This window comes from Misgurnus anguillicaudatus, chromosome 15 (genome assembly GCF_027580225.2).
Source record: "Misgurnus anguillicaudatus chromosome 15, ASM2758022v2, whole genome shotgun sequence".
NCBI classification, from domain to species: Eukaryota; Metazoa; Chordata; class Actinopteri; order Cypriniformes; family Cobitidae; genus Misgurnus; species Misgurnus anguillicaudatus.
The window spans coordinates 14998308-15013759 of NC_073351.2; the positions used below are offsets into that span (position 1 = coordinate 14998308).

A 15452-nucleotide genomic window follows, 5' to 3' on the forward strand; every position below is an offset into this window, starting at 1 on the left:
GTAAGACCTGGATCTAAAGTTACTCATGCAGAAGTCGAGACTATAAAAGCCAATGAGGTGTTTTCTGGAAAGCTGGACTAAAGCCTTTGGTGATTTTCTGCTTCACTGGAGGCAAATGCTAAATTTGGACAGTACCGGCAAAGAAAGGCATTAATCTCAAAGCAGCCCATTAACTTTATCTAAGCATATGTGCTTCATGTGTTGAAAACCTCTTTAAAAACATTTAGTGGCATTAAATTCACAATGCAGCGATGAACGTTAACAGAACGTTAAATAAACAGATGCCTGATCAGATCTTCCAAAGAATTGAATTTCGAGATGGCTTACTTAGAACAATTATTCCCCTTTAATTCAGAAAACAAACAAAACAAATATATAATATACTGTATATAAGACTACATAAAGTTTTCATTTATACATTAACTTTCTGTTAAAAAAAGAAAAACATATAAGTAAGGAATAATTGATGACAGGCCTTCGAATTATTAGAAAAATATGCACACCCAAGGTTATTTTTCAATAATTCAACGTCCCGGAGCCAATTATTCTGCTTATACTACGGTTAAAACACCTCAAGAAATCGATCACATGATATATTTAAATGGATTCGTCCAGTTTTTGTACTTAATCGCTATTGTGAGAAGGACTATTTCTTCAGCGTCTCATCCAACGGCTCTTTTGCTTGTTCCAAAACGTCATTTTAAAGCTGGCCATGGAGGCTTGTGTCATTTATAGCATTCTAATGCAGTTATTAATGAAGTTATTAGAAAGAGAGCGAGAGCAACATAGACACAGAGAGAGCGAGAGCGAGTGAAAGAGGGCGAGCAAGAGATAGAGGGCAAGCGAGAGAGATTGTTTGAATGAGGCTATCTATGTGCATCTCTTAACAGCTGTTATTGCCTCAGAAAATCGTCTGTCATGTTGTTTTTGTTAGTCCATTATTACAGTTAATTATGCGACGTGATATGGAACTGTAATGCGGTCAAGAGAGCTGCCTGGAACTACGTTCGCCGTGCGTTTCCCAGAAAATAATTGCACACCTCAGAACGTTCATCAGCCAATCAGATTCAAGCATTCAACGGGCCCGTAGTATAAAATAAAATGACTAAATTAACTTTATATGAAAATCTGACTATCTGCATACTTTAGACTTCAGGATTTGTTTTTATAGCAAATCTAAGCACAGGCTTAGGCATCATGAGGTCACTTGGGTGTTTTTCGTACTTGCATACTCAGTTGTGGAAGTATATTCTGCAGGATAGGGTGCAAGATGAGGGTTAAACCCACCGTGTTGGTGCTGGTCACAGGCAGTTGCTGTGGCATTATGTCCTGGGGAGGACTGGGCAGGCTGGGATGGAGCCTCCACCCCCTCCAATATGGGTGGACTGGTGTTGAGCTGCCCAACTGGAGGAGGCCAGGGCAGCTCCTTAATCACTTTAATCTCTACTGCAGAGAGCCGATAGATAGATAGATAGATAGATAGATAGATAGATAGATAGATAGATAGATAGATAGATAGATAGATAGATAGATAGATAGATAGATAGATAGATAGATAGATAGATAGATAGATAGATAGATACAGAAAGATAGATAGATAGAGATAGATAGATAGATAGATAGATAGATAGATAGATAGATAGATAGATAGATAGATAGATAGATAGATAGATAGATAGATAGATAGATAGTTGAAAGAGTAATGGAGAAAACAGAACAGATGTCAGTAAAGGAGGCAGGATTAGGTAGCAGTGAAAACCATCACAGTCTTTAAAACAGGAAACACAGGAGGAAGGAACACAACCAGGAAAATAACACTGGAAAAAAACAGCAATTTAGTCCATTCAGGTTTCTCTCTCTCTCTTCCACACAGAAACACATGTGGGACATAAGCCTCAGGATAAGGCAGGGGAGATGTTTCAGTAATAAAATACTGACAAACACTCGGTAATTCACTCAATGACTCTTCACTCTGCAAAAAGTTGACTTTTTAGGACAGACATACAGTACAGTACAATACTAAAAAATCTTTATGCTTTATGCTCATTTAAATGAGTATTTTACAAATCATAGATGAGACTGCGACTAGGTGTCACATGGGGACGTTGCTACAACGGTTTCATCTCAGTACCTATACAAACTTGAGGCAAATGTGAAATTTGTGTTTTCTCTGTAGGAAAGTGGAAGCAGTTGGAATTACAAGTTTTAGAAAATCTGAAATAAAACAGAAATTTAATAAAAAGCTCCAGTCCCTCCTACAGGTAATTAGCAATCCAAACAAATTATACTACCCACATCTGTTGATTTCCATGATCACAGACCTTGTCTAGCATGTTATTCAAATACAATAAATGCGCTATTATAGCATAAACCTGTGTTATCAAGTCTAATAAACCGCCGCTTCAAACGAACATCTCGCTGTTGATACAGCTCTCCTGAACAGACAGAAGAACATTCTGCTGACGTGAATTCATCCATCAAATAATTGTTTTACAGCAAATCTATTCCTGGGTACTGCCCCCTCACTTAAAATACAAATACAGTAATCAATTACTCCATATCAGAATAACTTATGAGTATATAAGTCACAAAGCTCTAATGTTTCAAGATACAACATTCACAACAAGGCCCTCAAAGTGTCTTCAGTGCAAACAAACCTAAACTTTTGACAATGTGCCCAAGAAAGAAACCCATTTAATAAGGGAGATTTCACAAGATCTTTTTAAGATGTCAAATAAAACGTTGGTGTCCCCAGAGTACGTATGTGAAATTCTAGCTCAAAATACCCCACAGATAATTTATTATAGCATGTTGAAATTGCCACTTTGTAGGTGTGAGCAAAAATGTGTCGTTTTGGTTGTGTCCTTTTTAAATGCAAATGAGTTGAATTCTGCACTAAATGGTAGTGCTAGTGCAGAAGGGGGCGGTATTATCCCCTCTTGACATCACAAAAGGAGCCAAATTTCAATTACCTATTTTTTTAAGATACTTGCAGAGAATGGTTTACCAAAACTAAGGTTGTTCTGTTTCTATTTTCTAGTTTGGTAGAAACACTGGAGACCCAATTATTGCACTTCATTTATTAAAAGTCAGATTTTCATGATATGTCCCCTTTAAAGAGTAACTAAAACCTAAACCAACTTTTTTAGTTAATGATCTGTAAGAATGATGCTTTATTAGTGCTGTTCATTGATTTTAGTACGTTTTCTGACATTTGGATATAAAGTGTTTCAATACTACAATATTTGGTGTAAAAACGTCTGAGTGCTGCCCTCTTCAGGTTGAACGGTGGCTACTGCAGTTGAATTTTTCTATTGGATGTTGGGTCCAAAACATAACTCGTGACGTAAGCAGGTTCAAGCTCACCACGCCCTTGTTACGATTTCGCCACACACTTTGTACAAGCTTAGTTCGTCCCCTCTATCTCTGTTGGGATCTGCCCACTTTTCTTGCATTTTTCAAATATTGCCAGTGGGTGGAGTCAGGCTTTGACCAGGTGTTTAGTTATGCTTTAAACCGAATTTAATTATTAAAACATACATAAATAAAACAAAGAATATTGCTGTACACCCTTTCTCCAAAACACGCCTTTCAAAGACACAGACAGATGCTTGAAGACGGCTCCCTTCTGAAATGCCATAATAAAAGTAGCATTGCATTATTGGCATAATAAAAGCTTCTGTGAATGTTAAAGTCGCCATAAAACGGAAGTAGGCATATTGTCTTATTTTCCTAGTGGTGACGTACTGTATATCTGAGTGACAAAAGGTAGGATTGGTCCTTCGAAAATTTATTGGACTGTTTGAAGTTGGCTCATGTTGCTAATTGCTGCGATCTTTTCCCAGACTCCGAACACCTGCCATACCATATGACCGAAGTAGGAGGGGAGGAGATTTGTATTTTTGATTAAAAATTATGAGGCCACATGAATAAAAAAAAATAATGAAGCTCACAGATAACTCATCTGTAAAAAATACCACAATATTCCAAAACAATTGACAGGTTTTCATTTCAATTTCGACTTTAAATATCCCCAATAATCAGTATTAGGGCTGTAAGATAAATAGAAATGGTCAAAATATCACACATATCCCAGTATGCATGTTGCCAATAACTTCAAGTATTTAGTGTATTGTTGTCAAGGCAGAAAGCAGAGAGACTAAGAGAGTGGTGCCTTCCCCAGAAAGAATGCATGCATGTTGGTTAAATAATTTTCAGTTTTTAAATATATTTTATATCTAAACTTAAAGCATTATAAAACACACATCTTATTATTTAGCAAGTAATGTCATTTTTAGTCAGTGTTGTGCAACCCTCAGTAAACGAATAAACGTTTCCTTAGTCAACTAATTCATAAGTCCAGGTACACACTGGGAAATCACTGTCAAGAAATAAGATGTTGCCTGTCACCTAAGCCCCAAGCTGCATCTGTTTATTAAAACAACATGGAACAAATCCTTTCATTTTGCTTTCCGTGCATCGTTTCCCAGTCGGAATTCTGACACAAACCGAGCTCGACACAGCACACAATTCAAAACAAACACGAGACAAAAACAAAACTTCTCCCAGAGGCTGGTTTGATACAAACACGGGTCTCTTTCTCACTCCGAGCGGTGCAAGTGAATTTCAAAGCAGGCTAAAACGCACTTGTGATTCATTTGGCATTGCCTGCTTTCAGTACTTGACAAGGCAACGACCTAACCTGCCACTGCATCCAAAATAAAGCTGCCAGTTTGTTGACGACCCTGTCAGGCCGCAATGCACTTTACGAGGTGATAAACTGACTCCTTCAATACCCGGTTATGAACTCGCCCTTGTCTTTGGTACCAGAGGGGAAACGTCTAAGCAGCACTGTGGTCCAATCTAACAAAAGAGCTATGTCAACAAAAATTGAATATTTAGGGAGCAAGGCTGTCTGCATTTTGGAATAACGCTCCCCTAAGAGCAATCGCACGACAACCATTGTCTTACAGCGGCGAGATACGATGACGGTTGACAGAGTGCCATTATCTGCTGCCTTTCTCCTGATCGAGCAGGTGAGAGAGGGGTCGGCGTCTTTGACAGCTAATATAATATCTTCCTCCACAGTAAGGTGAAGTAGAGGCCTGCCAGTAGCCCGATTAAAGAGCTTATTCTCATTCGGCTCCGCAGATTAGCAAGTAATTGTTTTGGGAGAGAAAAGCTTTGCCTGTTGTCCCCGTAGGATGGCGGAGAGGCGAATTCACACAGGTCATACGTATTAGCCGACTCACAGAGGAGATGAATTGCGTGTATCGGTTTTTCCCACATTGAAGGTGAACTTGCTTAAGAGGCAGTCACTCAAGCCGCTCGCGCGTTAAGCTAGAAGGCCGGTAAATTTTTTTGTTGGCAGAGGATTTCTTTTGAGGAGTCCTTGGCCTTGTGGTAATGCAGCATATTGCGAGGATAAGCGTTTTACAGCCTTGGCAGAATCCCTGATGCAAAATCACTCTGTTGGTAAACACAAGCCCCGGAGTAGGAGGTAATGTTTTTGTCTGCGTTTCAGGGTGTTTTTACACTTGGTTTGTTTCGGTGATCTGGGAGCAGTTTGCAAGAATTGAGTGTTATGTGTTCATTCCTTCCCCAAATGCAATTCGAGAGCGTTTTAAAGGAGAAAAGTGGAGATAAAATAAATGAGATGAGATCAGAATCCACTTTAAAAGTCAGCGCCAGTGTGAACGCAAAGAGAACTAAATTCATGCATGTTGTAGATGTACTGTTGCTTACACTAGTAGAGCACAATGCAAAAGGTTGTGATGTGATCCGACTCAGTCCCATTTCAAAAAGGTACACCTTTGTACCCAAAGTGTGCATATATGCATATATATTAGTATATAATATTTATAATACATATATAATGCATATATAACATATTAGTACTTCAAAAGGTACATATTGGTAGATCAAAGATTCAAATGGGTGATTCTCACAAAATTAGACTTATAAGGGTGTCATGAAACATTTTAATAAAAAACTAAATGGTTCACAATAGGACCTTTTTTAAAGGACAAGTTTGGTATTTAACACTTAAAGCCCTGTTTTCAGATTGTTTATGATGAAATACAACGGTTTTGACTGAAATTTCGACATATGTGGCTGCCCGAGAATTTTCGGGTGTTTGCGCTTCACCCTCCACCTCCACAACGGGTCCACAGGTGCACTGGAAAAATCCTTCCCAAAATGCATTAAACCTTCGTCTACAAAGACGTGAAACTCACCGAGTGGCCAGGGGTGTTCACTAATATGCTCACACAAAAATCGCTGCAAACGATGCTTTCCAACAGGTTTTATCATAGTTTTTGTCCAACTCCATTGACTTGTATTAGTTGTGCTGTGAGGTACGGTATTACTCCGCGCCAGGAACTTTGTTTGTATTCTTGCAATTGGCAAAGGCGGATTATCGCCACCAACTGGGCTGGAGTGTCTATTATTCAAGCTCTCAATGGAAGAATATACGGGTGTGAGGCGTTTGGAAAAATAGGTCCACAAGTTTACATCGAATGCTAAAACACCTGTTGGAGGGCATCTTTTGCGGCGATTTTTGTGTGAGCGTATCGGTGAACACTCCTGACCACTTGGTGAGTTTCACGTCTTTGTAAACGACAGTTTAATGCATTTAAGTAAGGATTGTTTTAGTGCACCTATACACCCATTGGGAGGTGAAACAACAAATACCCGAAAATTCTCGGGGCATGTCGAAATTTCAGTCAAAACCGTTTCATCATAAACAATCTGAAAACAGGGCTGTGAGTGTAAAATACAAAAAACTTGTCCTTTTAAGGGTACTGCCCCAATGACAGCTTTTGTACCTTTATTTTTGACAGAGTACACATACTGATAAAATGTATACATTGTTGCTTTGGATCAAATTTTCTTCCAAATGCATACATTATGAACATATTCGACACAGGAAGTGCATTAACATACAAACTCTAGATCACTAATGGTGTTTGGATTTGGAATTTTTGAAAATAAATGATTTTATGATTGCTTAGGCACAATAATATTAATTGCAACCCCAATTACATGCTTCTCTTTAATAGACACACTTATGCACTCTCTCAAAACTAATTACAATCATTGAGTTCCTCATACTCGCTGTCACAAAATAATAGGCAATTTAATAAAAGTGGGAGATCTGCTACAATATTGCAACCACCAGCCTCATTTTAATATTCATACGCAATGATAGAGTCACACACACACATTCTGCTTTGAACTTTGGCTGAGCTCACCAATCTGACACGGTTTTGAGTCGACGAGTTAGCAATAGCCAGTGTCTATTCCTTGTCCTTTCCTTGAACCAGCTGGCACCAAATTTAAAGGAACATGCTGTGCAAGAAAAAAATGGCCTCAATTTCCCAGAATTCCCTTGGGCGGGACTCGCTCAGGTTTTTATCTCATGTTCCAGCATACTGATTTGAAAGCAATCTTATAGCTGAGCTGCTGTGGGGTTGGTTAATCCAGAACTGGGCCGCTGTAAATGGCAAAATGAATAGATTCCATTTCACACTTTCATTTATGCTTGACGGAAACCTAATTAAGAGTTCGAGACGGATGACTATTTGGATCGCACCATTTAGACACGAACAGGCTCCATGAAGCTGTGCGTTCTTAAGGAGTGTCAACCATCCAAACAGATCCACGATAAGACAAATTAAACGAGATATTAAGCTCTCATGGCTTGATAAACTTGTGCAATGCTGTTTTACTAGGGTGACATGACAAAGTTTGCAATCATAAATATGCACCGCAGGGCTAAAATCCCAAGAGGTCTCAAAAATTGCATCAACCAATTAGATACATGCTGCACTCAATAACATCCACAATAATCTACTTCTCTTCAGGAACCTGCCAAGACTTTCTAATGAGGCAGTCAGTCACACTGAATTCAAAGCTAAATGTGACTCGGCAAAAGTGCTTGTTCTGGTAAAGTCTCTTAATCAGGTTCTGGTTAATCGTATGGGTATTCAAAACATAATTATACATAGCGATGTGGAAATGTAAAGTGTGTCTTCTTATGCCTCAGGCCCAATTAGAAAAGTCAAGCATGCTCTCGAAAAGTTCACAGCAGTAACTGTGGCATTTTATCATTTGCCATCTGTGATAAATAAGCCACCAAATTGTGTGTTAACTGTCTGGGAGAAACCGTTTACCGTGGAGGGAAAACAGATTTTTACACATTGCTGGGTGCTCAGTATGACTAAAAATATAAAGCTTGAATAAGGACTTGTCCCTGCTGGAAATAAAATGCGCCGCTTCAACCAGTCTAAGCCGGTCTTAGCTGGTCTGACAGTTCTTGAGTACATATAACAATACAATTATCACAAAGTTTCGTGTTAAAGTCACAGAATATTTTGCTAATTTATCCGTGTCATTGTCACGGATCTCCACATTTTTCTTTGTCCGTACCACGGACTTTCTTTTCCGTGTCAGTTTCACGTATTGGCTACTTAATTCTTTTTCCTATTTTTAAACCTTTATGCGTGGGTTTGGGGTTAGATTTGTGGTTTGGGTTAGGATGTCACTTTAACTATTGGTTTATACTATTTTTTCCGGATTTTTAAACAATTGTCGCCTGACAGTAGGGTTAGAGTTGGGTTTGGATGTCATTTTACGTTACAGAAAGTCGTTCTAACCTAGCCTGGGTGCCAGCCAATCTTAGCCCCGCCAACAACATTTTGAAAATGGGAAGATTGGTCTGGGGTTTCTCCGTTGAGGAGCTTCTATGCGAGACCCAAAGCTGGTCGACCAATCAAATTGTCAGGGCGGGCTTTATACGATGATGGACAGATGATCAACAGTAACGTAATCAACCACGTCACCAAAGAGCGCGTGTGTTGAATCTGTTTACAACAAATTCAAATGTGTGGATTCTGACATTGAGTCTGTTCTAAAAGATATCGACAGAGCATTGATTTTAAAAATGGAACAGAGAAATGCGATCAAGGCATTTGTTGATCGGAAAGATGTTTTTGCCGTCCTTCCTACGGGATTTGGCAAACGTTTCATTTATCAGCTAGCTCCAATGGTCGCTATGAAGAAGGGACATGAAAACCCTATTGTCATTGTTGTTTCTCCTTTGGTTGCACTAATGGAGGACCAAGTTAAAGAAGCAACTGAAATGGGTATCACGGCCATGCAACTCGGCGTGCATGACGAGATGGATATAATTAGCGGTTGATGCCAGCGTCTTTTCAGAAGCCCGGAATCGTTGCTGCTGAATAAGTGGAGGGACATGCTAGGCTCCAATTTTTTTTGAAGCCAAAGTAATGGGTATCGTCGTGGATGAAGTTTACCTCACGTACAAATGGTAAGAGATAGTCTGACTGTATGAAATGTTGTAAACATAGTAGGTGTTGATGTACGTTCGCTAACTCAGACTTAGTATAATCACAAAGTTAGTGTCATTGTAGCGAAATAATATAATAGCAGTTCGGCCAGGCTGCTAAAGACGCCATTTCAACATACGTCACACACTCCGTTGCTCTGATTGGTCGAAGGTCTATCCAATTGTGTGCAGAGGCATTTTTTGGTTGAGACACGCCCCATAATCATAGCCCAATGGAGCGGTATCAGACTCAAATTCTGACTAGAATTGAGTATGACAATGTCAGGCTAGTTCTAACCCCAAACCCACATAAAAATGGTAAGAAAATAGAAAAAACTATTGAGTAACCAATACGTGAAACTGACACAGAAAAGAAAGTCTGTGATACAGACACGGAAAAATTACGGAGATCCGTGACACGGATAAATTAGCAAAATATTCTGTGACTTTAAAACGGAAATTTGTGAGATCAGGTTGACTTATAAGCTGGTCTGAATGGTAGACCAGTTGGACAGTAGTTGTATTGACAAAAATGTATGCACACATTTTGTTTATCCTTATAGTCGAACCGGGAAACACACACACATTTTTTGACGTGTCCTCGCATTCACATTTAGCCCATCAGTCATGCTGTCTTTATCTGGTGTGTACATATGCGTGCATGTGGAGAGCGGTAGCAGATAACCGGATGACTAATTAGGTGACATACAAGTGGCTAACCCTGCAGTGCCCTACACCAGCACACACCTGCATATACCTGAATATACTTCAACTGATAAATCCATGACTGAATATAACACACACAATGCAACAAACACTGTAGTGGACTAACCCAGCATTGAAAAATAGTGAAAGATGCATGAATGAAATCCACTGCAGCACACGACATGGCGATTTTAATGTGCGTTTCATTCGACCAAACGAAGATTGATTAAATACACATGTATGTGAACCGCAGTAATAACTAAAGCACTCATTCGTACTAACCGCAATATTCGTCCTGCTTGGTTGAGTCTCCTGCAGTCACTTTAGCTTCGCAACCCAAGTACATTCATCCTAATCAAGTATTTGCATTTTACAAGCTGACAGACAAACTCGGTATGTAAATAAGACGGATTTGAGGACCCAAAATACGGCAGGATTCGGAGGACTCGAAATAAGAGCAATGAGTATTACATTATTCATGTAATAATGAAAAGTAGCAAAATGCAAATAAAATGTAAAACTCTTCAACAGACAGTGACCCAGATACATCCAAAAGCCACGCAGAGTAAAATCCTTTTCCTTGAAGGGCACCTATTATCCCCATTTTTACAAAATGTAATATAAGTCTCAGGTGGGCCCAGAATGTGTCTGTAAAGTTTCAGCTCAAAATAGCCCACAGATCATTTATTATAACATGTCAAAAATGTCCCTATTTGGGTGGGACCAAAAACTTTTATTGCCCCCTGGGACTCTGCTCTAAATAAAAAATTATTTACACTTCCAATAAAAGTTTCCGAAAGATGGTTTTGGTCCTTTCAAGTAGTTGTTATCACGCTGATATATGTTCAAGTGTTTATTTTTGTGATAAGTTTAATTTTAGCTAGTAATTTGATGCTATAGAAACAGGGCGTGTCGTTATGATTGGCGTGGTTGAATTGGTCGCGCGAGGAAGTTTGATACCGCAGCTCCGCCTCTGGCTCCACAGACGATTCCTTCTGCGCAAGCCTTGGCTCCAAACTGACGTTTTTACGTAACATGGCGGCAACCATGGTCGGACATTTTTGGCTTCTATTTAGTACAATGGAGGGAGGCGACGTTGCGTCGTCCATCTTTTTTACAGTCTATGCAACAGAGACAGTAGCTGGGTTATGAAAAAACTGTTTTTGCGAATGAAGCTATTTTTTAAATCTAAATTTGGCGTTTCTACCACTTGTTTTTGATGCGATACTTCAAAATGTGCATAAAATCATGCTGATGGAAACATGACGAGTGAGCGCTTTCAACTAAAATAGATCTGATTCCTGTGAATACAGTCTTATGGAGCTTACACACAAAACGTGAATAAATTTGTGCGATTAGATTACATACAAAGTCAATGTAAAGACGCGAATAGTCGCAAACTAGCGACACGAATTTGGCAGTGAGATTGCCATTAAAACACGTTTTATTCGCCTCAAACGCGTCTTCGCCCAAGTTGAAAATATTAAACTCAAGCGAAAAATTAGCATGACACAAAGTGAAATCCCGCGAGTAATCTAGAGCAGGGCATGCGATGCTTTGGATTTGGTGTGTACGGAGCATAAGACTCACTACTGAGATATGGCAGACAACATACAGCTTGCTGAGGGTGGAAACTATGGTAATGCAGAACTGTCAGTCAGTGACAGTTGGTGTGGCTTTACCAGTGTGATGTCACATTAACAAGAGAATCAAAACAGCATGTCTTACGAGACTGCTTTGGTTTAACAAGGATTAAAAAGAAGGACAGGTGGATTTTTTTATTAAAGGCTGGTTGTGTTGCCAACACACATTTATGTCCAAACTCCTCGTAAAAGTGGATTTTGCATAATGGGTGCCCTTTAAGAACGACATGCACAAGTGATGATAACACAAAGCCTTCATTTATAGAAAAACCCTGTTGAGTCTTGAGGTCTCAGTGTTTCTCTGAGGTCATGACCTTTCAACCCCTAGAAATCAGGGGCTGACTGGTAGCCACACAAGGGAGCTCTTAAGAGTGTTTGGATATGATTGAAGTGCCTTGAAGATGTCTTTTTGAACATTTTTGAAGTCAGAAATATCCGAGTATTAATGGGTCCATGAAAAGGTTATTTTTGAGAGGATCCGGCAGTGAGCCAGAAGACTTCAGACAGATTTTGAATTTCTCTCCTTACTGACGGAGAAAACAGGCTTGATCTTTATTGGCGAACAATACTGAGAAATGCAAACAGTCAAAAAAGTAGGCCAAGACGTGAGAAATAATAAAGCTGAGTGACAACAAGGTACTATGGTTTCTCTTCAGAGACAAAACCGTCTGTGGTCCTAATGTTAACCGAAAATAAGTTTATGACACTTACAAACAAGTTGCAAACTTACAAATGTAATAGAGATAGTTAACCCCCCAATAAACTGTAGCCATTTTTGGAGCTGACAGTCTTTCGTGGAGTGATGTTAAATAAAATGAAAGGAATGTATAACTTCCTTTTTGTTTATTGTAATGTTTGGGTTAACTATCCCTATAAGGAAAGGAAAATGCATTAGACAAGTTTCCAGCAGCTCTGTGAGGAAAATCATGTTAAAAGCACACTGCTACAAAACTAATACAGTCACATATTCAGCTCATGACACGGTGAAAGAGACTAAGAAGAGTGAGAGAAAAAGCGAGAGATAGTGAGTGAACCAGCCTCTCCGCCGTAGTACCTTTGAGGGGTCTAGAGATGTTGGCATCTCTGCTGCTTGGTCCTCTGCTGGCTGAGTCCTCGTGACTAATGCAGCCATAACAAAGCAGAGCTGTTCCACAGACAAACACAGACAGGAAACACCTTTCAAGCACGTACATCTGATCAATAATTCATTGTTACATTCACTTGCTAAAAAACAACTGTTTGATCAACCATGTTAAGGTATGCCACAGTGATCCACGAGTTCTTGTGCCAAATCAAACGTTTAGAAAAGTATAGATCACACCTGCTCACACCCTGCAAAGTGACAGACACCAACGACTTCTTTCGGTCCATTCAGATCGATTTGCACTGTAGGTAATCATAAGGAAAGAGATAGCAAGCCCGCATACACAAACAGGACGTCCGTTTTCAGACTAAAGTAGGCCACCCGGAGAGTTAGGAACTGGAAACGAGCTGTTCCTGAGGTTGACTGAGGAACAAAGTGGTTGGCATTCAGAGAGAAAGAGAAACCGCTGAGAGAAAACCTCCCAAAATTCCCAGGATACCACAAGGTTTTTGCATGCTAAAAACAGCTCATGTACTCATTTAAAACAATGATTTGCAATGGAAATGTTTCAGCCATGCCTCAGGTTTCCACCACTTTATGTTCAAGACCCCCCGGCACCAGTGATGATAACATCATCTTATAGTCAATGAATATGAGCCCATGATGAACACGTAACTATTGAACTGAACAAAGTAGTTAAGTTAGTGGCATTGCTAATATTAGTTAGTAACTCCACAACTCTGCCCACAACCACCACCATTAACCCACCGCTGCAGTACCAGGCACATAACTCAAAACATCTCAGATGAATACAGCTGTTCAGTTTTTATTATTCTTCACTTAGTAAACTGTAAGTCACACATAGTCTAACAGTTCTAACCTGCAAAGGCTTTAGATATCCGCTCTTTTTTCCACTCCCAGGGCTGGTCGTACTCCTCGGGAGGCCTTTCGTCATCCTGCGGTAGTCTGCTCTCACGAGAACACCGGCCTCCATCCGGCTCTCCTCCATTCTCCTCATAGGGGGTGTCGTATAGAGGTAGCTGCCGAACTAAACCGTCTTTAGACCCACGACCACCTCGGATTTCTGTGACAAAATGAAAGGAAAAGGAGAGGTCAAATATAAACAGCTATTAATTTGTGCTACTAATATGTTTTTTTAAACATTTCAAAATCAAAAATGTAAAATTAGCTGTTTTAGAGATTAGTCAAAACCTATAGAAACAGACTGATTATCCCTAAGAGCCCTAAGGTCATTTTTACAATGTATTGTCCGTCTGGTTTTATTTTCTTAAAAAGCTTGTAAAACATCAACCCTGTAGTGCACAGACAATCTACAAACATCTTTTTTTTCAGGATAAGTTGGACTGTCAGAATATGTGTGTTGTATTGATGTCACATGCATGTAAAATAAGTTATGGGACCATAAAGACAAATAAAAAAATAAAACAGAAATTGAATCAATTATATATTAATTGTAATGACACACAAAATAATAAAAGCTAAGCATTTTTCCTCTGTAAAACAGTTGTCTCATGTCTTTGGAGTCCTTGAGCACAGAAATGAACATTATAAATTATGCAGATCAAAAATTATTTATATTTTTACAAAAATAGTCCAGGCGTTTTCATGACATTTATTATTATCAAGCCACATGCGTGATGACGCACACATGCGTGATGACGCACACATGCGTGATGACGCACACAAACAGAAAGCATCAGTGGACATTGTAGCATTTAGCTAGCGGTAAACTCGATAGAAAAATCGATAAATTATGGACATCAGGTGGATACATCTAGGATGTAAGAGATTGGATGCATTGCTGAACAACTCCGAAAAGAGGGACAAGTTTCAGGCTGGATAAAAATCCTTCTGTAAAAGCTAGAAAGACACCAAATATATCCCCATGATGGTTAACTCCTCAGCTATTAGCAGAAAAAAACTCTAAGAAGCTACGTTTTACGGTTATTAAATTATTTAAATATGAATCAGAGGTGCCGTTTTCAATCGTCGACGATTGATTAGGTTTCTGAGGGTTAAGCTACATGATTGCAGTTTCATTAACATTTCTTTATTTACAAGAGCTTAAAAGCTTTAGTAAATTTAGCGCCAATAAGCTTAAAGGGGACATATCACAAAAATCTGACTTTTCCATGATTAAGTGCTATAATTGGGTCACCAGTGATTCTTTCAATCTAGAAAATGTGAAAAAGATCAACCAAGTAACTTAGTTTTGGTAAACCATTCTCTGCAAGCATGTGAAAAAATAGGTAATTGAAATGTGGCTCCCCTTGTGATGTCAGAAGGGGATAATACCGCCCCTTAATCTGCACTGTCCAACCACGGCACTGCCATTTAGTGCAGAGATCAGCTCATTTGCATTTAAAAAGGACACACCCCAAAATGGCACATTTTTGCTCACACCTAGAAATAGGCAATTTTAACATGTTATAATAGAATATCTATATGGTATTTTGAGCTAAAACTTCACATACACACACTTATTTGACGTCTTAAAAAGTCTTGTGAAATGTCCCCTTTAAGCAAGCCTGAACAAACTATTTGTGTTAAATAGTAAGACCTGCTATGTGTAAAAGAAGCAATCTCCGACAAAAAGACCCGTGAGTCTCATCTGAAGACAACATATTACAGGAAGTCATCAGACAGTGAT

General features: G+C 39.2%; 1 protein-coding gene across 4 annotated transcripts in view; it reads right to left on the reverse strand.

The window, feature by feature from the left end:
• The window catches only part of LOC129418871 (SH2 domain-containing adapter protein F), a 133745-nt gene that overhangs the window by 27384 nt on the left and 90909 nt on the right, over nt 1-15452 (reverse strand). The window contains exons 3-5 of one of the 4 annotated variants that reach the window (XM_055173814.2): nt 13662-13865; nt 12752-12841; nt 1288-1446 (exon numbers count right to left, since the gene is read on the reverse strand). In XM_055173814.2, coding sequence (XP_055029789.2) covers nt 1288-1446; nt 12752-12841; nt 13662-13865 — 453 coding nt within the window. The remainder of the gene's footprint in view (nt 1-1287; nt 1447-12751; nt 12842-13661; nt 13866-15452) is intronic. The other 3 variants (XM_055173815.2, XM_055173816.2, XM_055173817.2) reach the window with 3 other exon arrangements.